Genomic DNA, 20,742 nt, shown 5'->3' on the forward strand with positions numbered 1-20,742 from the left:
AAAATCTCAAATCTATTGGACTGCATCTTGTTGTGCGAGCCTTACCTAGCTTAGAAAGGGGAAACTGAGGGCCAGAAGGGAGGATATCTAGAGTGAGGTCCACCATGAGAAATGAGGCAACAAGTTTAAGGACAGAGATCCGCTGCTTAATAACTGTAGCAATAAATTGTGCGCTCATTGGGTGTACTAAGCTCCCGTGAGATAGTTTGGGATACCACCGTTCTGGCTACAACACCCTAGAGATAGACCCGGAAATGTAGGAATATTGTTTTCCACCAAAGCCACCTCGAACAATGGTGGTGTGGAGTGTCAGGCTAGCCTGGACCCCTGTTCTAGTTCCCTTTGTTATTTGCCAATGCAGAAGGGCAAAAATTCTAATTCAACGCTGCGACTTTTGAGGGTGCAGAAGGAGGTGCAGACAAATGGCTTCAGCTGCTTCAAGACATGTATCTATTTAACAACAGCTCTACTGCCAGATGTGTATTCCTCCTGCAGATGGCTCCCCACACAGCCAACAGCAGCTAGCACAGCATTGGCTGGCCTCAGTCACCAAAGGACTACTTGGGTGTAATGAGCCTCCAAATTGTGTCAGCAACGTGCTCTGCATGTAAAGATGGCAAACAGCTCAGAGAGGTTAAGTGGCCCACCCAAGGCTACACAGCCGAGGAGCAAGAGAGTAGAATTTCAGGAAGTATAGACTCCTAATCAACCCTTGTGCTACATCCAGCTACCGCATTGCACACCCTCTTTCTTCATAGAGAGCTGCAGGTAGTTTACAGGCCAACTTGGCATTCTTTTGGGCCCACATCGCAAGAACCCCAAATTCTCTCTGTGCTAGGCTTCTTCATGCTGTGTCAGAAAATGCTGGGGTATGAAAGGCCTATGAGTACATCATCTTGGAAGTGAGCTGTTCTGGTTAGTTTTTATTGTTGATTTGACGCAACCTTGAGTTGCCCGGGAAGAAGGAACCTTTCTTGGAGAATTGTCTCCAGCACATTGGCCTATGGTCATTCTGTGAAGATTGTCTTGGGAGGTGACAGCCCACTGTAGGCGGCACCATCCCTAGGCAAGCGAGCCTGGTTGTAGTTGAACAAGCTGGTATGAATGGCTCTTGCATCAGGATTCCTGCCTTGAGTTCCTGTGTGGGCCTCCCTTAATGATGGACTGTAACTTGTGAGGTGAAATAAAATAAACCCTTTCCCCACTAAGTTGTTTTTGGTCATGGTGTTTATCCCAGAAATACAAATTACAACATGAGCTGCTCTCCTAGAGTGGAGCAACATTCCCCTCTGAAAGATTTTGGAACAGGGGACAATGACAGAAAATGGTGAGGTTCATCATCTGAGTTCCCCAGCAGGGAGGAACCCCTTTGAGACTCTTCAGCCATCCACTCCTCGTCTTTGATAACACACACACACACACACACACACACACACACACACGCATGTGCACGTGCACGCACATGTACACATGCACGCGTGTGGTCAGGAAACATACACAGCCAAGGAGGACACCTGACTCCTGCACTCCCGCCATACTGAAACTCTCCCTACGCACTGGTATGAATGTCTCTCCTGGGCTCAAGCTCCTGAGGGTCTGAACGTGTTCTTCTTATGTTCACTGCCAAGGAATTTGGAGGTTTCAATTACACTGGAAACTGGGCCTGACTGAAGATGTTGGAGAGGCTAATACAGCAGGATTACAAGTTCAAGACCAGCCTGGGCTACATCTCTATATCAGCTGTAGTGTTGCCTAGCCCTGGGTTCAGTCTCCAGTACTTCAAATCTGGGTGAATGCAATTCCCTTGTAATTCAGCGGTTAAAACCCACTAGGAATATACCAGTGAACCCTTTCCACAGAGCCAGGCTCAGGAATCCCGGAAGCAACAGCACAGGAAACTCATTCTTGTCCTACCCTTTCCTAGAACAGTCTTGGGGGCTAGGGTGCTCTCTCCAAGGGGTTGGACCAAGTAGCAAGCTGGTAAATTAGGGTCAGTACAATGTATCTGCCCTACAGGTCAAACAGCAGCCCGGTGAGTAGCCTACGAGCTCTCAGCCAACCAACCACAGGTTGGAAGCTGTGCACTCAGTGCAAACCACGAGGCCCTGAGCTGGAGAAGGTCTGTGATATCATACAGAATCCCACAGGCAGGTCATCCCTGAGCCTGTGGCTGTCACTCCATGGCCTGTACTTGTCGATTACTGTGCAGTTCTGGATTCCAGGTGTGACTGATCACCTTTGGGGGCTGTTACTGGACCTACATCTTACATGCAGAGAACACACACAGGGCGAGTCACCTGCCACACTTCCTCAGGCGTTGAACTGATGAGTGATGTCAGGAGCCCCGAGCCTGTCAAAGCCCTCTATAGTTTGGTAGGTGTTATTCTCTCATAGAGGTGACAGACCCTACAGGGAAGGGAAGGAGCAGCCATGACCCTGAGAGGGGTTGAAGCCTTGGGTGGATGAAGGTGGGTACCAGCTGCCTTGGGAGAACGGAGGTTTGGCTTCCGGTGATCTTCCTGGGCTTGAACGAAAAGGATGGCCACTAAGACTTGAACCTAGACCATTGCTAGAGACTTAGAAGCTGGAGCCAAGCCATATAAATGCTTTACCACTGAACTTCAATCCCCGCCCCAGAGCAGGATCTTGTGCAAGCCGATGGAATTGACACCCCTCTCTACCTTGAACCGAGCCCTGGGCCTTCTGGTAAAGGGCTGACCACACCTTTTCCACCAGACATCATAATATCAGGAGGAAATAGCCCTCAGGCTGGTCTTCAAGCAAAAGGCAAACTCAAGTTCTGCCACCTTTCCTACCTGACACTCCTTTGTGTCTATTTCCAACCCTCTCTGGCTTTGGATGCTGCAGAAGTCCGGTCTGGAGGGACCCAGGACTTCACTACCTTGGCTGTGGGCCTTGCCCACATAGACAGTCAGATGTGTCGAGCTCTCGCTTAGTGAAAACAGCTCTCTAAGCAGCTCTCCATCTCTCTGCACTCCCAGGACCCTGAGGGACAACAAGGCTGTAGGTGCCATCTGGGAAGCATCTAGAGCAGTGGGCCTCCTCTCTGTGTCCTTCCTTAGTGAGTCACTTACCTATAAATCAGGGCTTCAGAGCTGGCTTCCTGGATTGTGCACAAGGTGTTCAGTCTGGTATGTGTTCGTGCAGGTGTGTACTTGTGCCCACATGTGCATGTTCACGTGGAAGCCAGAGATCAAACACAGACACCATTCCCAAGGAGCTGCTCCTTGTTTAGACAAGGTCTCCCACATTAGGCTTGCTGATGGGACAATGTTGGCTGGTCACTGAGCCCCAGGATCACCCTGTTTGTGCCTCCCCAGTGTTTGGATTACAAATCTATGCTACTGTGTCTGTCTTTTTATACTGGTTCTGGGAATTGAACTCAGGACCTCATGATTGTATGCCAATTACTTTACTAAGTCATTTTCCCAGCCCCAATGAGTGTTTTTAATCATGATGCCCATAACATACTCTATCTGGGAGCATACCTGGGTGCTTTAATTTAAAGATGCTAACTTCACATTTTTTTAAGTAAATTTTACCCTCACAGCTTCAGTAAGGTCCTCCAATGGGCAGGTGAGACCCAAGCCCTGTCTTCTCTCTTTCTGTGTATCCTCAACTGAACGGTTGGTGCTCAGGACTCAGTTGATAATGTATGATGCTCTGGGTACCCCACCTGTCCACCCCTCACAGCTCCCCACGCAGAGCAATCTAAACCCCAGCCCACAGGCAACAGCATAGAACACTGGCCCCTAACCTTGTTCAGATTTCTTTATTGAAAAATTAAAGTCATAAGCTCTGTATATAAATACACTGACATTGCTGGTCGCCTGCAAGGCCTCTGGGATAGGTTGGGGGTGCAAAGGGAAGCTGGGGCCTGGGGTCTCCTGAAGCACAGGAAGGGAAATAAATAAATAAATACCATAGTGGGCACGGAGCCAAGAGGAAGGGGGTGCGACTGGTGTGAACAGGCGTGCTGGCGGCTCATTTGTGGCACTGAAGGTCCCCCTGGCAGGAAGCAATCTATGAACTCTCCTGTGTCCTCACAGCCAAAGACCTAGGCATCTGGGGCAGCAGCACCCCTATCCAGCCTAGAGAAATGTGCTCTGCCTTCCTTCCTGTCACCTAATGTCATTTTACTGAGCTCCTACTGTGTTTCTGGCACACAGGTTTTGACCTGACTTTCTGCTTGCCTTGTCTGGCGCTTTTTCTCCTAGTCTGGGCCAGGGGACCAGGCAGGGTGTATGTGTCAGGGTGGGGTGGGGACTCTGCCTGTGACCCTGGCTGATAGCCCTGACCTCGGCCCCACCCCTAGAGCATCACGTTGAACTCAGTGACCAGAAAGTCGATGTAGTCTCTCTCCTTGGTCTTGAAGGCCTCAGCGATGACTCGGGCAGCCTCTCTGTGCTCCTTACCCCGAAGTGTCTGCCCGTTCACTTCCAGAATCACGTGGCCCACCTTGAGCTGCCCACAGTTATGGGCAGAACCTCCTCGCTGCACAGGGAGACACAAACACGGGTCACGTGGGTACCTGGCTGGATGCTGCCAGTCTCGAGTCCACAGTCCTGGCAAAGTTGGAGCTGCGCAGAGTAAAAGGAAGCAACTTTCAAAGTTCTAGGCTAGGATGGAGTGGAGGCGGGGAAACCATTCGTGTCAGCCTGCCCAGGCAGCCCAACACGTCAAGGAGCTTACCATGCAAGGGAGCTTGTCCATGGCGGTCTCTGGGCTCTGTGTCACGTCTGGGAAGGCAAATCTTTTTTTTTTTTTTGGAGCTGGGGACCGAACCCAGGGCCTTGCGCTTCCTAGGCAAGCGCTCTACCACTGAGCTAAATCCCCAACCCCTGGGAAGGCAAATCTTAAGGGTGGGGAGGAAGAGCTCTTTAACAAGGGGAGACGTACGCAAGGGGACATACCTGAATTGTGACGATCCTGGGCAGAGGCTGGCGTGTGTTGGCACCACCCTCAATGGCGATGCCCAGTGTGGCTGCGCTTTTCCTCACACGGATCAGGGTGGACGTTGGCTCCAGCAGGCCAGGCTGGGGGTGGGAGAGGGGTGGCCTTGATGCTTCTTAGTAGAGGGCAGTTGGAGCCTCAAATATGACACCTGGTGTCCTTGGCTCTTTAATACTGCTCACGGCCCAGACGGCCTGGTGTAGCAGGGACTGGAATCCCAGGCCTGAGTTACATGCTACACTAGAGCAGAGAGCAGCTGCCAGTCCCTGCCACCCGGGATCAGGGCGAAGTGAGATTCCATGATTCCTAGCACAGGGACCCTTCTGGATGAGGGTCCCTTCCAGCAACGCATCCCAAGCGTCCCATGCCAAGTGTCTCCCGATTCTTCCAGCGGGGCCCCGTGTGCACTCCCGACTCACAGGTTTGTTGGCACCCTCTGTGGTCCTCTCCGTCTGGGGAAGCTCCTTGCCATTCTTGTTCTTAGTGTTTGCTGTCTGTCTGCCTCGACCTGAGGTGCTGGCCTCTGTCTCTCCAGCATCCACGCCACTGTCCTCACTTAGAGTCTGCCCGCTGTCTGAGAGCTGAGAGAGTGTGGAGGCTGCTGGGGACACACAAAGGGACAATGGCTGTCAAGGGGAGGGGGAAAGGGGGACTTGGGAGAAGTAATGGAGCTGGGGGTGGATGGCTATGAAAACTGACCTTGCAAAGATGGAGGGAAGGATGAAGGGATACAGGCCCTGTCGGCAGGGCTATTCCCTGCGACCTGCCCCATCTCTTGACTACCCGACCTGCCAACAGGGCTTGTCCTGGTGGTCACTATGTCCAGGACTTCTGCCCAGGTCCCAGGCACAGGCATAGATATGAAAATAGAGGTTAATGGGCTGGCTCAGCTCACAGGAAGGGGCTGATGCTTCTGTTGTTCCAATTCACATAATGTTGCGTTTTAATGAAGGAGATTTGAATTAGGAGATTTTCTTTAAAGGGTCATAATTTCACAAGAAAACCATGAAAGGTCTGCCACCCTTTTTGTGACTGCCTTGGTATGAGCTGAGTGGTGAACACACGTATCCTATTCCCTAGCTGTGGCCACTGGACCCTGAGCTGGAGGCTCTTGCTTGAGAACATGCACTGTGAACCCTGCTGTGTAGGGTAGTGGTGCTGTGCAAGCCTGAGTGAGAGAGATCCTCCCAGAGCTGCCCGCCCTGTTCTAATCCTGGAGAGCGATGCTGAGGAAGGATCACAGAGACTACTGTGCAGAGAGGAACAGCAGGGGTTGAGGGTGGACCAAATGGAGAGTAACGGAATGCTGGCTGACGGCAGGGCAGAACTCCATGAGTTAAGTACAAGCAAGGTGTCTAGTCATTGCTGGCTCCCAGCATCCCCTGCCTGCTAAGTCTTCAGAGGTCTGCTTGATCTTCTCACACATGCCAGTTTCCTTGGGGTGGGGACATAGTTCAGCAACTGTGAGTATGGCTCAAGTCCCTCCTCACCCGTTTGTTTGTTTGTTTGTTTATTGGCCTCTTTGGCCACCCTAGGCGGTCCTGGGCTACCTAACATTAGGTATCAATTTAGCCACAAGATGGCAGCAGAGCCCAGCTAACTTGCTGGACCGCCAGCACTTCCTCCACATCCTCATTGGGCATCCCTTAGAAAACAGGGGGTCCCCAGCCTGGGGCTTTATTGAACTCTAAATTTTACACACCATTCAAAGGCCCAGAGACTAGGATCGCCACACCCCTGGAAACCAGCACGTGCTCTATGCTAGACTTGGTGGTCCAAGCTGAGAGATGATGGGTGCTACCGTCTCTGTCTACTGCACATTACCAGGGAAGGTGCCACTCAGTCAGCCAACAAATGACTAGTCAGGGGCAGTGGTGAGATTCAAACTCAAGTCTTGACTCCAGGCCATCGTCTTTCTGACCCAGAGCTAGACCTCACGGTGGCTAGCAGACCACTCTGCAGCACCTAGCCCTGGCAGTCACAGCAGGAAGAGTGACTCTCAGGACCGGAGACCCCTCCCCGTGTCCCAGAGTTGGGCAACCATACTCACTGCGAGTCTGGGGTAGAGCCCGCACTTCGTTCACATCCGGCTCACTATCCGGACGGTGCACCTCCACCAGGACAAAGTGCTGGTTTGCGCCCACGGCGTCAGCGTGTTCAGAGAGTGATGGCGGTGGAAGGCCGGCCCCAGCTCCTGGAGCCTCTGCAGGAGGACTCTTCAGGTGTGGTGGGGACTGGACCCGAGGGAAGGGGCCGATGGGGTGCTGGTTAACCAGGGCCAGGTGGGTGTCCAGCGGCTTCCTGGAGCTGGGGTTGGCATGGGAGATGGAGGCGTAAATGGGGGAGGAGGGAGAGTCCCGTGCTGAGGAAGGTCCTGGAGTGGGTGTGGGTGCAATGCCCGGCGGCGGCGGCGGGCTGCGATTCCGTGGTGCTGAGAAGACAATGCCTGAGTGGGCAGCGGAAGACAGAGGTGCAGAGTCCTCCCTCACTGGCTTCCGAGTCTGGCCAAGCAGGCGGTCGTGACCTTGAGCCAGAGGTGGTGGGGGAGGAGGTGGCTTGATGCCAGGCAGATCCTCCGAGGGAGATCTGACATCGTCCTGCCAAAAGACCCAACAGGAGTAGAAGTCAGAGCCCATGGTGGCTGGAGAACGACAGCGAGTGGTGCTGGACCCAGCAAGGATTGGGTCCCTGCTCCTCAGCTCCTGGCCACATTGCTTTGAATAATGCAAGGCTCAGTGGAAAACTGTTCCCTACATCTCGGCAGCTGAGGAGCGCCAGGATCTCCGCGGATGTCTCTGGGGACCCACTTGATTCCTTTGGGAACTGAAGTTCTTGGCATCAGCAGGGGCTTATCACAAGTGACAAGACTTAATTGGCTGCAGGGTGGGACAGGAGGCGGCCCCTGGAGGCTGCAGGGTGGTAGGATGGCCATGAACAGGGCAAGGCGCATCTCTGAGCCCAGCACACCTACACTCAGCAGAATGCATGGTGTGTCAAGAAGGTGCCTGAGGTGCAGTGTGCCTTATGAGCAGAAGTGGACCACAGCCACCAGCTCCCAGGAGCTCCATCAAAACTCTGACAGTCATATAGGGACTGCCTCAATGCTCTGATCAAACCACTTGACTTGTTCTGGCCCCCAACTGTGAGCAAGGTGCAATGTTTGCATGTTACAGATGGGAAAAACGCTGACACAGAAGGGCTAAGAAGTTTGCCCAAGGCCGCACAGGCAACAGAGGAGTGGGATTAGAGTCTAGGCAATCAGCTGGGTTGGAGGCTCTCATTAGAGACTCTATCCTCCCACCCGTTCTGTGTCCTCTCTGTGGCTGCCCCCAAGAGGAGCCCAGGGGTCCATGAGCAAAGAAGGGAGTGCAACAAAGCAGGGCCTTACCACAGACACATCTGGGAGAGCGTTGGTGCTGCCTTGGGTAGTCTCACCGGTTCCCTCCAGGTCTAATGTATTCTAGAAATGGGAGGACAAGCGACAAGCTGAGCAGGCAGGAGCTGAGAGGGGAGCTCATCTGTTTTCCAGACCCAGAATTCCATGACCTTAGGACACTTTCTGATGACTGAGGCAATCCTGACACAGTCCACTCTGGGGATATTTACCTTATCCATTCAAAGCAATGGTGACTTTTTCTGTTAGTCACTTTGAAGTAATTATTATTATTATTGCTGTTATTATTATTGAGACAAGGTCTTATGTAGTTCATTCTGCTCTCGATTTAAACTTGCTACATAGCCTGAGACGACCTTGAATTGACTCTCCTTTTGTCTACCTTACAGAGTGCTGGGATTAGAGGCATGTGCCAATACATTCAATGTATCTGATGCTGGGAATTGAACACAAGTCTTTACATACAACAACGACGGCAATGACAACAACAACAAAAGCAGTCTATCAACTGAGCTACAGTTCAAGCCAGGAAGTCGATTTTTCTCTGGGACTTCCTGACCGTTTTCAGGCCTTCACTGAGCTACCTGGAGGTGCTGGGAATAGCTTAGGCTTGAGCTTTGGGTGCTGTGCTCAGCAGATGCAGCAAACTCTCGAATGCTGGGGGCGAGGCATGCAGAACAAATGAGGTGCGTATAAGTGTGCTGTTCCTTCTAAGTGGCTTCGACACCATAGGGGTTAGTGTATAAGTGGGTCCCATCTTACAAAACTATCTATGTCTTCCTCCCTGCATACTGTGAGGGGGTGGACGACACAGATAGGGATTATTTAGACCTCAGAGGGCATCACATGGCTGATGCATACAATACACTGGGGGAGCAGAAGCAAGGAAGGCTTCCAAGACAGGGCAGGGCTGAATACTGGCTCTAACTGTGATCAAGGAGCCATGTTTCAGACTCTGACAACTGTGTGTGCATAACCAGGGAAGAACACAGAGAATACGTGAGGATTTTCTGTCAGCTCTTGGTCATGCTTGGACTTAAGCCTGAGGGCAGTGGGTTGCCTCGGAGATGAGGTCAACTTTGCTTTCCACAAAGAAAATTCATTTTGCTCACGTCCCCTCCTGCCTTCAGTGCTCAGAACCATGGCTGCTGGGTCAATATCTACAGGGTAAATGCATGAGTCTCTATAAATGAAAGGATTGCTTGCTTTAGCTGCTGGGGGCAGGGCCTGGGCAACGTGGGCATTGAGGAGGGAGATGCTGTGTTCTTTGTAGGGACCAGAAATGACAGCTGGAACAAGAGGAAAGCATGAGTTGCAGGCAGAAGGCCCAGACTCCATTGCCCTGAGGCAGAACTTCCTGTGTGTGGATTCCTTTCTCAGAAGCTTGGGTAACAGAGGATACCTTTGTAAAAGTTACTGATGAAGCCACACACAGGACTCTGGGTCCTCTTCTTAGGCCTCTCCTGAGTTTCTTGAGTCACATTCTTGCTACTTCTTCAGCAATGATGTCATCCTATCTGCCTCCAGTCCTTTGCACAAGCTCTTGAGCTCTGCCTCTTATGGCTGTGTGACAACAGGCAAGTCACAGGACCTCTCTGTAAAGTGGGAAGCCCAGCATGTCATACTGCTGATCTATTAACCCTACGCTCTTCCCAAGGCTCTGGCATTGTACTTTGGAAGCCTAGGAAGTTGTGCAAACTGCCCCCACAGTGAAAGGACTACAAAGTGTACCTTGGCCCCTGGGTGATGAGTTTCTCAGACGGAAACATCATGGAGACTTCCCATAATCCCTTGCCAATTGTCATCAGCACAGTACTCCCTGGAAATATCCAAAATGGGTGGGCACCAGAGACCCCCCTCCTAGCTGAGGTGAGTGTAAGGCCAGTTTGTCCATGCAGGTCCTTGTTAGGGTCCTGTCATGCTCTGGCCTCAGTGGGAAATACAGAATCTCCATAGTGTCTACCACAAGGACAAAAGAAGCTTCTGCTACAGGTATGCATGGCCAGTGTCACCTGCTGCAGGAGATGCTGGGGGTTACAGTGAGGCTCAGACAACAGCAATTGGGTGAGCCTGCCCTGGTCTGGGGCATTAGGCTGCTGGAGCATCATTCAGCAAACACTGACCAGGATTTAGGAGAGGTGAGACGGGTTTGAGGGTCATGAAAGGCCAGTTTGAGAACTAGATGCCTGGCTCTTCTCCACACCTTAGCGTTTGCACTTTCCCATGTCCCTGTCATCATCTGTCACCTCTCCTGTGACTATAGATCTTAGAGGAGTCGGACAGGTCCAAGGTTGCACGGCCATTGTTGTGGCTAATTTTATGTCAACTTGACACAGGCTAGCATCATCTGAGAGGATGGAGGCTCAGTTGAAAAAAATGCCTCCATAAGATGGGGCTATGGGCAAGCCTGTAGAGCATTTTCTCAGTTAGTGATTGGTGGGGGGAAAGCCCAGCCCATTGTGGGTGGGGCTGTCCTTGGGCTGGTGGTCATGGGCTCTATAAGGAAGCAGGCTGAGCAAGCCATGTGAGCAACACCTGCCCCCCAACCCGAACCCTCATAGCCTCAGCACCAGCTCCTGCCTTCATATTCCTGTCCTGTTTGGGTTCCAGTCCTGGCTTCCTTCAGTGATGGGCTATGGATATGGAAGCACAAGCCAAATAAACCCTTTCTTTCCCAATCTCCTTTAGGTCATGGTGTTTCATCACAGCAACAGTGACCTGAACCAAGACAGCCATTTTATAGTAACTCTGGCAACTAAGCCAGGTCTGTGTCATAGCACCCTGGAATTGGACAGAGCCCTGGTGTTTCAGGTGGGAGAAAGGACAGAAGTGGAGTGTATAGGAAGCAGCTGGTCAGAGCGCAGTGAGGCTCCAGCTGCCAGATCCAGACACTCTGGAGCCCCAAGTCCCCAGGTCACGTTCCTTGTACATCTAAAATAGCTACAGACAGCCTGGCCAAGAACTAGAGCAGTGCCAGCAGAACTCCAAGAGCAGGCTTTGAGGTCTGAGGCCACAGTGCATACCTGCTTGTCCTGGATACTGCATCCCAGCCCCAGCTGCCTGCTGCTTTTCCTAAGCCCTTCCAGGGTTGACACATGACGAACCCCCTTCTGTTCTACAGCCTAGCCTGAGGCTCAGAGAGGGTAGGTCACTCGTTCAAGGTCACCATTCAGGGTTGGGTGCTTCCCATTCAAGAGGTCTTTAAGACCCTATCCCCCCACTCTACCCCTTCTCTGTGGGGGTGCAGAGCCGTCCCTCTCTTATATTTGAGTTGATCCAACAAGGGTCCAGATTCTCATGCATCCGGCTTGGGGTAAGGATGGGAGGTTGGGGTTTGGGGGATGGGGTAATGAACAACCAGGAACATTCCTGGTACTGACTCCCACTCAGGTACTGAGGGCAGGTAATGTCTGATTTGGAAATTATCAAAGGCCAGGTGCAGCTCAGGTGCCCAGAGCCACCTCAGCAAAGTCTCCTCCCCACACCACTCTGCCCTCCCCCAAGCCAGTCCCGATTCTGCCTTCTGCTCCTTGCTTACATAAAGGTTCTATTTTCAGCTTTGTTACTCCCAAGTCAGGCCACTCCCTCCCCCTCCCCCATCACAAAATGCACCTAAGGTTTGAAGCTTGATGGCCCCACTTCCCATTCTGTCTGTATGTGGGGAAACTGAGGCACTGAGTTACAAAAGCTTCCAGATGTCACTGGTATGTGTGTGTGTGTGTGTGTGTGTGTGTGTGTGTGTGTGTGTGTGTGTGTGTGTACACTACAATTAGATTTCTGCCTCCAGAAGGAGAAAGGGGAAGAGACCTGGAAGGGAGAAGTATGAATAAGATGAGGACAGGTTCCAAAGAAGAGGCAGGGTTGGGGGAAGGCAGACAGCTCAGCTCAGCAAAGAGAAAATCAGAGGCATAGAGAGAAGCAAGACTGTACATGAACAGGGTTGGTTTGAGAAGAGCTTGTCGCCTCAGGAGAGGTGGAGAATGGTGGGGTAAGTGGGGAGACAGGAGACCTGGCATTGTTGGGGCAGTTCTTCCTTCGATCGGCATCTGCCATGATTATTCATGAGTCCCCATTCTATCGCCCCCCAGAGAGGAGAGCAAAGGGCTCTCTGGGAAGGAAGGGCATGGTCACCCCTCAGGGCAGGACTTTACCACCAGGCAGTGTCATTACAACTGAGCAGGAATGCTGCTAGTTAGACCAGGGTCCCTTCTGCTGAGCTGACACCTGTCCCCCCAGTCTCCCTCCCTTGTTCTGGGGAAAAGGATGTCACAGAGTGGAAAGAAAGCATGACCTACAGTAGCCAGGTCAGGGGGAGCCCTTAGGATAAGGGAAAATGAGACTCAGGAGAGGAACACTGGGACAGAGAGCCTGGCTTAGCGCTTCCTTCCACCAGGAGTGAAGGCAGTCAAACCTCTCAGATCAGCCACTGTCACCCAGGGAAGTCCCAGATCTTTCCTGTCACATGTGTCCTGACCCAGAACTCCACTTCCTTACCAAGAGAAAGCAAACAGCCCAGTCACCACAGTGCTCCCACAGCCTGACACTCAGCTGCAGTCACCTATTTTGTCTCTGTATGAAATCCCTAAACAATTAAAGCTGTTGTCCTGAGAAGAGAGCCAAGGCTCCACCAGCCTCCAAAAGGACCTGGGGCTCAGACAGTCAAACACACTGCCCAGTTTCCCCACTTGTCACCTACACTTTCTTGGGACTGCAGAGCTCAGCTACATTCAGAGAGGAGCTGAGCTCCTGGGCTTGGCTGCTGCTGCCGGAAACAGCTCCCAGCGCCCCAAGTCCTCACACAGGCAGGCAGGGGTCCTGTAGATCCTTGGATGTGATGGAATACCACTGGAGAGAAGGGGCCCTGGGGTGCTAATGCTTATGGTGAAGGGATGGTTCTGGGGTGCTGGGGGAGGAGTGAGACCTGCTAGATGTTCTCAGTGAGGGAGGACACACCCAGGAATCATGGTGGAATAGGCAGCTTTCTGGCTTGGGGCGCAGTTACGAGTTTGAATATGAAATGTCTCCCACAGCCCCATGAGGACTTGGGCCTCTGATCAGTAGATTCACTCCTTGATGTATTCAAAATAATATGGCATAATAGGGACAGTGAAAAGAGGAAGTGGGGTCTAGTTGGAGGGAGTTATGTCACTGGGGATGTGTCCTTGAAACTGTATCTTGTCCTAGCTTTGTCCTGTGTTCCCTTCTCTCTGCTTCCACCCCCCACCCCCTCCCACAAAGTAAACAGTTTCCTCTTCACATGGCTGGACCACCATGATGATCTGCCCATGGGCATGGGGTTGAACGATGGGATGAACCCACTAGACTCTCCTGCCAAAGTAAGTCTCTTCTTAAGTTAGGCCAGGTAGTTTGTCACAGCACAGAAAAACAAGCTAACTTGGCATGGTGTGTCAGCTCACAGCAACCACCACTTCTCTGGCTCTCCGCACGCCCATATCCTGTCATCCCCAACAACACTCTTCATGTGTCCTTCAGACGACGTCAAAGCTCCGAACCTATCTTGTCTCATTTAGTGTCTGACTTAATTTGACCATGTCTCTGCGATGCCTGGGTCACAGAGCTTAGATCTGTCCTCTCATAACCTCGGGCACTGAATTAGTAGATTGTTTGCACAGGGTGCCACAGAGAGAACACAGGGCCTGGCACATGCTAGCGATACTGAGCTACAGTCTCAAGCCTTATGTAGTTTTTTTTTAAATCAAAATCTTCTACCTCCATTGGACTTGTGAGCTCCAGGCGGGAGAGCTTACTCAACAAACACTGCACAGCAAGGGCAGGCTAAACAGATGAGTGAATGAATGAGGGGCTTCCTCCTGAGGGAGTCTTTAAACCCAGCAGGTCATTCCTGAGTCGGAGGGAGCAAGCCCTGCTTCCTTGTCCCCTGTCTCTGAATGAGGAGCAGGTGTCACTCAATCCAGAGTGGTTTGAGTCTCTTTCACTGCTCTGATGGGAAGGGAGGCTCAGGCCATGGAAGGAACTGCCACAGCAATGCTGGGAGCCCCTCTTTTGCCCCCCTGTGGGAAGGAAGAGGACAGAGTGGCCTCCATGGTGGGATGCCATCCTAACACCACAGGGCCCCAATCCGGACATGTGAGAGGTGTTTCAATCCAAGAGGAGAAATCTGGGGGATAATCAGGTTTCGTCAGTTGTTCTGAGTAAACAAGAGCAGTCATGACCTCTAATCCTTTTCTCTCCAACCTTGGAGTGGTAACACGGTGGGCCAGCTTACAGGCTCCACCACACATGACCACCCAGTTTCCCAGGGCAACCCACAACTACCAGGTATTTCAACTGAAGACCTGGGAAGCCTATCCACCTGATCAAGCCGACTCACTGAGTCTGGAGAGCAAACCCGGTTGGTAGAATCCACAGCCTGGGCAATGGGGCATCAGCCCTGCGCACACTAAAGATCAGAAATGGTGGCAGGGATCTGATTTATCGCCCACTCTGCAGGCCAGCAGTTTCTACAGGAAACTTGAAGCTGGTCAGAGACTGGAAAAAAAAAAAAAAGCCCCAGGTTGTGAGGAAGACAAACTGAAAGGGGTGTTACATGCCCCTAGGTGGGGTGGAATGGGGGATTTCCTTGATTAATGGCTTCTGCTCTGAGCAGATGTTGCTCCCAGTGGATCATGTGTAACCTGGGATGGATCCTTGTGTCATGTGACTCAGGGAATCTGGGTTTAGTGGAAACTGGCTCCATCTGGAATGTCAGGGCCTCCGGGTCACCAGCAGCCAGGTGCCAGGACAAGGTGCATTTCCCTCAGGCACAGAGGCAAATTTCGGAAGCCAATCCTGTGGTAGTTGTAGGTGCTCCTGCACTTCTGCTGGTAGCACATAGTTCCTGTCTGTCCCCAGCTAAACTCCCTGCTCCTGGGGGAGTATGCTCATGAGGGGGTCAGAACAGAAAGACTGGTGTTTCAGTTCCATGGAGAAAGGAAGGGATGGGTTTGGCTTTCTTCCAGCAATGCATGGGCTGCTTGTTACTGTACATGGCCGCAGTGGAAGCTGCACTGCAGTCCCTGGTGCCTGGTTGAGGTAAATTTCTCTTTCACCTCTTTCTACTCTAACCCTTGTTCAGAGGCAGAGCTGGGGAACACTGCCACCACCCTTGACATGCCCTCCTGAGTACGTTTTATCATCTGTGGTGGTTTGAATAAAAATGTGGTGGCCTCGTGGTCTAATAGGGAGTGGCACAATTAGATGTAGCTTTGTTGGAGTGTGTCACTGAGGGTGGCCTTTGAGACTTCAGATGTTCAAGCCAGGCCCAGTATCACAATCTCTTCCTGCGGCCTATGGATCCAGAAATAGACCCTCAGCTGCCTCTCCAGCACCATGACTGCCTGTGTGTTGCCATGCTTCCTGCCATGACGACAATGGACTGAACCTCTGAACGGTAAGCCAGCCCCAATTAAATGTCGTCCTTTGTAAGAGCTGCTGAGGACATGGTGTCCATTCAAAGTAATGGAACCCTATCTAAGATCCGCCTCTCAACAGAACGGATGTTTAGACTCTGAGGAGCCATGGAGGTCTGCCTTGGTCTTACAGAAGAAGAAACTAAGGCAAGAGCGGGGAAAGGGCTTCCTCAGAGGCACGTGGCACCGAAGGCAGAGTGGTGCTAGAACACCTTTCTTGGTGGGGAGATTGGAGGCCTTGTCCCTCAGCCTAGGCAGTCTGTGTGTAGGGTCTGAGGCTGCTATAGAGTAGGGGTATAGCAAGAGACACTGGGCCAGGGCTGCTTAGGTGCAGGAAGAGCTGGCACCTGCTCAGCTCTCACTGTATCTCTTAGCAACTGGCTTCACCATTGCCACAGAATCCTGAGTAATTCCTGGGAATGTGTCTGTGAGTTCCTTGTTTATTCTCAATAATCAGAGATCCAATAGTCAGATAAGCCAGACTATGTCCTCCCAGGTCAGGGGCCTCATCTTGTTCCTAGTCAAACTCTTCAGCACATGACCTTCTGTAATCCGTACTTGTCACGTTCCGGCTCCACTTCCCTCCTGGACAGTGTGTATATGGAGGAGGCATGCTCAGACCTCAGGACCCTTGCATATGCTGTTCCTGCTGTCTTCCTCAAGCGTGCCTTCCCAAACCTCCCCAGCCCCAGGTGTCCTGCCCCCTTTACTATTTTATTTAGCTCTTATCACTTATTGTGCCGCCACTCATCTCGGTCCTCCGTCATTCCTGCTGGCCTCTGAATTCCAGTTGGAACAGCATCTTTATTTTTCTCCGATGCCCTGTGGTACCTGGGCTGCACACAGCACATGGCATGCACCAGTAAAGATTAACAGAAAGGAAGGAAGACGAGGGAGGGGAAAGACAGGTGGCATATAGACCAACGGACAGACTGACTGCTAGGTGACGCTCAGGAAACAACTTCAGGAAGAGCCAGAGTCAGAGGACAGGCTTCACAACACCACACAGACGCAAGCAGGCCAGGGACTCTGTCCTGACTGGTCTCTCGCCAGCAAGCTGTGTGACTTGGAGTGAGCTGTTCGTCCTCTCTGAGCTTCAGTGTCCTCTGTACCCTGAGGGCCTTGGCGGTTATGGCCACTGGGAAGGCCACAGAAGACGTGTTTAAGAGATGCTGGGACCGCATCTTAGAGAATGCTTACAGACTGCTCCACAAGTCGCAGCTATTAGTAACAATAATGGCTCCGGTACTCACACCGGCTGAAGTGTGTGCTAAACTCCTGGGATCCAGCAGTGACAGATACAGTCACTTCTGTAAACCACAGGTGACCAAGTAGGGGTCACTGATTACACCTCTCCTGATCATGAAAGTACAATGAGCCAAGAGCTGGAGGTCACTCCTTCAAGAGGGTCATGGAAGGCTTCCTGTAAAGATCTGCCATCTGAGCTAATGGTACAGGCATGGGAGGTGGAAGGGAGAACATCCCAGACAGGCAGAGGCCATGACATGCACAAAGGTTGATTGTGCTCTCTACTGCATAGCGCAACAATGATCACCCTCCTTTTATGGATCTATGCCTAAACTCAGAGAGGCAGAACCGCTCCTGGGGACACACAGCAAGTGACGGGACTAAGCCAGGATTTGGATAGAGGTCATTCTCCAAAGCCTGAGGCCACTTCTAAGGTGGTGACCAGGAGAGCCTGAGCATCGAGAACACCCAGTCCCAGCCAGAACAAGTGCAGAGGTCGGGGCAACAGGAAGGGCTCAACCCCGACCTCTGCCCTGCCTAAGGGACTCCCAGCCTCCCCTGCAGAAGGACGGTACCTCCATCAGGTCTATGAGCCACAGCAGCCGCTCCTAGGGAGGGTGAATGGGCAAAAGGCAGAAAGAAAAATACATGAAATGAAGTCAGGGAATCAAGAGGCCTCAGTATCACACCCCTCCCCTGCCCCACACACATACACCTATTGAGGGGAACAGCTGGGTCCTCAGGGGAAGCCGGAAGGAAGGCCTTGTTGCTCTGAGAAGCCAACTTTATCCTTGGGGCTGGGGGGTCTCCATAGGTCAGCAACTTGGGGCAGGCTTGGTGCCAGCATTTCCATTCATAGATGGAAAAGCAGGCTGGAAGGGAGCAGTTTGTCCAAGGTCACACCTGCCGAGGACAGGCAGTGATTTAGGGGAGTCTGCTTGGAGACTTGGATCCAGCAGGAGAGGTCCTCAGGGACTTTCTGCAGACCTAAGATTGAGCTTCAAATAGTGCTCAGGGGAGTCCCTGGGAAGGGGCAAAAGGGAGGGCCAGCAGTCCTCAGCCCATTGCTTTCCAGGGCCTTTGAGTATTTACAGGCTCGATGCGTGCATCTCCAAGGGGGTTGCCCAAGCAGGAAGGGCAGCAGTGGAGGTCCACTGACTCCAGTACTCATTGGGGCCCAAGAGGGCTTTCTTTTTCTGCTCTCCCTACACACTGGGAACTTGGCAAAATAATTCCCCTTAAGATGGGAAACTGAGCTGAGGTGTGGAGAGGTAACAGGATTTCCTTATCTGTAAGACTCGCTTAGACTCCTTCCCCTAGAGCTCCTCTCTGCCTGGGGGTGGGGTGGGGGTGGGGGTGGGCGTGGGGGTGGGGTGTTTCCTGTTCTGAGAGTCCTGGGTACCCTGATTGGTCACAGATTCTGAGCTGGTGGAGGGGGGTTTAGGAACTTAAAAGGGGACTTCAGAGTATTCTCCCATATACTCTGAGGTTGCTTGTACAGAACCACTCTTGATGTGAGCTCTGCTGTGTACGCCCAGGGTACACAGTGTGCAATGGGTCCTTGCTGGTGCTATAGCTAACAGAGGAAAGACTTCTCAGGGTGGAAAGGTCACTGCTGGGCTGGAGCTGGGAGTCCCTGCTTTCTGCAGAGCTCTATCCAGGCACATGGCTCTCGGTTCCTTGTGCCCTATACCCTGTTCTGTCCTTTGGGTCCTCAGGTTGTTTCAGCCTGAGCTAGCAGGACCTTATACAATTCATTCACGGGGAAGCTGAGGCACAAGGAGACCAGGACTTAAACCCAGATTTGGTGCCTCCTAGACTAGAAGACACTCTCCCTGTGAGCCTGCCTTCCCAAGAACTGTAGCCTGTATCTAACTCTCTGGGTTTTAGAGCTGTACTCTGTGGTTCTTGAAGCTGCACGTGGACATTTTAAGGCCAAGGTCATAAGAGCCAGACTGGGAGAGATGCAGAATGCAGACCAGGGCCCACAGCCTAAAGTCACCTCATCAGGGTGTGCATCAAAGCCTGTGGTTGAAGCAAACCCAGCAAAGTGGGAGTGGGGCTTCTGCCTTGTCCTAGAAGGAACCTGCACTTCTGGGGGCCTGAAAAACAGCTGCTGGCACATGCAGAGCCCTGGAGGAGGCATGGTAGTCTCTCTGGGGCCACCTCAGGTAGTGTAGAGGATCTTTAAAGATGAAGGAGATGGGGTTAAGGTCCTCCTGACCCTGGAGTCCTAGTTTGAAAGCCACATGAGAAGCCAGAATTTGTAGGAGTGAGGACAGCTCTCTGAGGGGTGGCTCATTCCTCCTGCAGCCCCAGCCTGCCTCTGCACTGTCTGAGTTCCGGCTTCAGAGCCACTGACACTTCCTTCCCTTTCCGAGGGTGACTACGCCGCCTATAGGCCTGCAGCCTGCCCACCCGACTCTTCCTCCCATAGGATACCTGGCTGTCCCCTAAGATAAGAAACAAGGCATTTATTGTCAGGCGTGGTGGCACGTGTGTCTTTACTCTCAGCACTCGGGAGGAAGAGGCAGGTAGATCTCTCTGAGTTTGAGGCCAGCCCAGTCTACATAGCAAGTTCCAGGCCAGCCAGGGCTGCATATGTCTCAAAACAAAAGAAAATCATAAACCATAAACAAAGTAAAAAACAAAAAAAAACCCCAAAAACCAAAAAACAAAACCCAAGGGGCTTGCCCTCGAGAATCCTGGGAGTAGAAACACGTTCCAGTGTAGATTGGATGCTGTTCTGGGGGCTGCTGAGTTGGCAAGAAAGAGAAGCCAGGCTTCAGGCTCTATGGACAACAGGTGGCCTCCAGCGAAACCCAGAACCACAATCCAAACCACCACGACTGACACTGTGTTAGTGCTGCCCCTGAGCTGAACACCATGCTTTCCCTGTCCGATCTCCTCGTGAACTGCAATTATGTAGTTCTTATTTTCTCCAACTATTCTTTGTATCTTTTTTACATTCTTAGCGTGTGTGTGTGTGTGTGTGTGTGTGTGTGTGTGTGTGCGCGCGCGCACGCGGGAATCAGAGGACAACAACTTTTATTAGTTCTCTCTTCCTACCATATGGGTCCCAGGGACTGAACTGGGTTAGTGGCAAGCGCCCTTAACCCTGAGACATCTTGTTGGCTGCTAACCATCCCTTAACATAAATAGCTCTTAGGAAACCTTCCCCTGGATCCCCGGGCTGACAGCCCCAGAAGGCCTATCCAGCACGCACTGGGTACTCCACAATAACCAGGCTCTCACGGTTGAGGAACCTGAGGCTCATGAGGGAAAGGTGACATCTTAACTGTGCCCCGACCTTCTCACCAAGGCTAGGGCAGGGGTGGCTCACCCTGGCCGAGCTGACGGTTGTAGAGGTGCCATGGCTGCCTGTGGATGAGCCGGTGTCACTGTAGGATACCATGGAATAGGTGTCTCCGACACCAGGGCCTGGGGGCTGCCGCGCCTTCATGGACTCGATCTCGCGCCTCAGCACCAGGTGGTCGAAGCGGTCCAGGTCTTGGGGTGAGATGATGCCTCTCACCTCAGACAGGAGTGAGAACTGCAGGGGAGGGCATGACAAAACGGACACTCAGACACTCAGTAGAGAACTCTGCCAGCAGGTGGGACTGGTGCCTCTATTCCCAAGTGATCTGCATGCAAGCTTGCTCTGCCCTCCAGAATCTTCCGAGGCTCTCCTGTGTC

The 20,742-nt window shown here is 52.3% G+C and overlaps 1 protein-coding gene across 23 annotated transcripts in view; it reads right to left on the reverse strand.

Moving 5' to 3' along the window:
• Nucleotides 1-3,774: 3,774 nt before the first annotated feature.
• Nucleotides 3,775-20,742, reverse strand: part of Whrn (whirlin) — an 84,071-nt gene continuing 67,103 nt past the window's right edge. For 2 of the 23 annotated variants that reach the window (XM_087549011.1, XM_087549003.1), the window contains 8 exons: nucleotides 20,390-20,599; nucleotides 17,622-17,654; nucleotides 8,363-8,434; nucleotides 7,025-7,571; nucleotides 5,394-5,572; nucleotides 4,935-5,057; nucleotides 4,714-4,760; nucleotides 3,778-4,515 (listed from right to left, as the gene is read on the reverse strand). In XM_087549011.1, coding sequence (XP_087405137.1) covers nucleotides 4,755-4,760; nucleotides 4,935-5,057; nucleotides 5,394-5,572; nucleotides 7,025-7,571; nucleotides 8,363-8,434; nucleotides 17,622-17,654; nucleotides 20,390-20,599 — 1,170 coding nt within the window. In that variant the 3' untranslated portion in view covers nucleotides 3,778-4,515; nucleotides 4,714-4,754. 23 annotated transcript variants of the gene reach the window in all.

The sequence above is a fragment of the Rattus norvegicus genome, chromosome 5 (assembly GCF_021556685.1).
Source record: "Rattus norvegicus strain SHRSP/BbbUtx chromosome 5, alternate assembly SHRSP_T2T, whole genome shotgun sequence".
Classification (NCBI taxonomy): domain Eukaryota; kingdom Metazoa; phylum Chordata; class Mammalia; order Rodentia; family Muridae; genus Rattus; species Rattus norvegicus.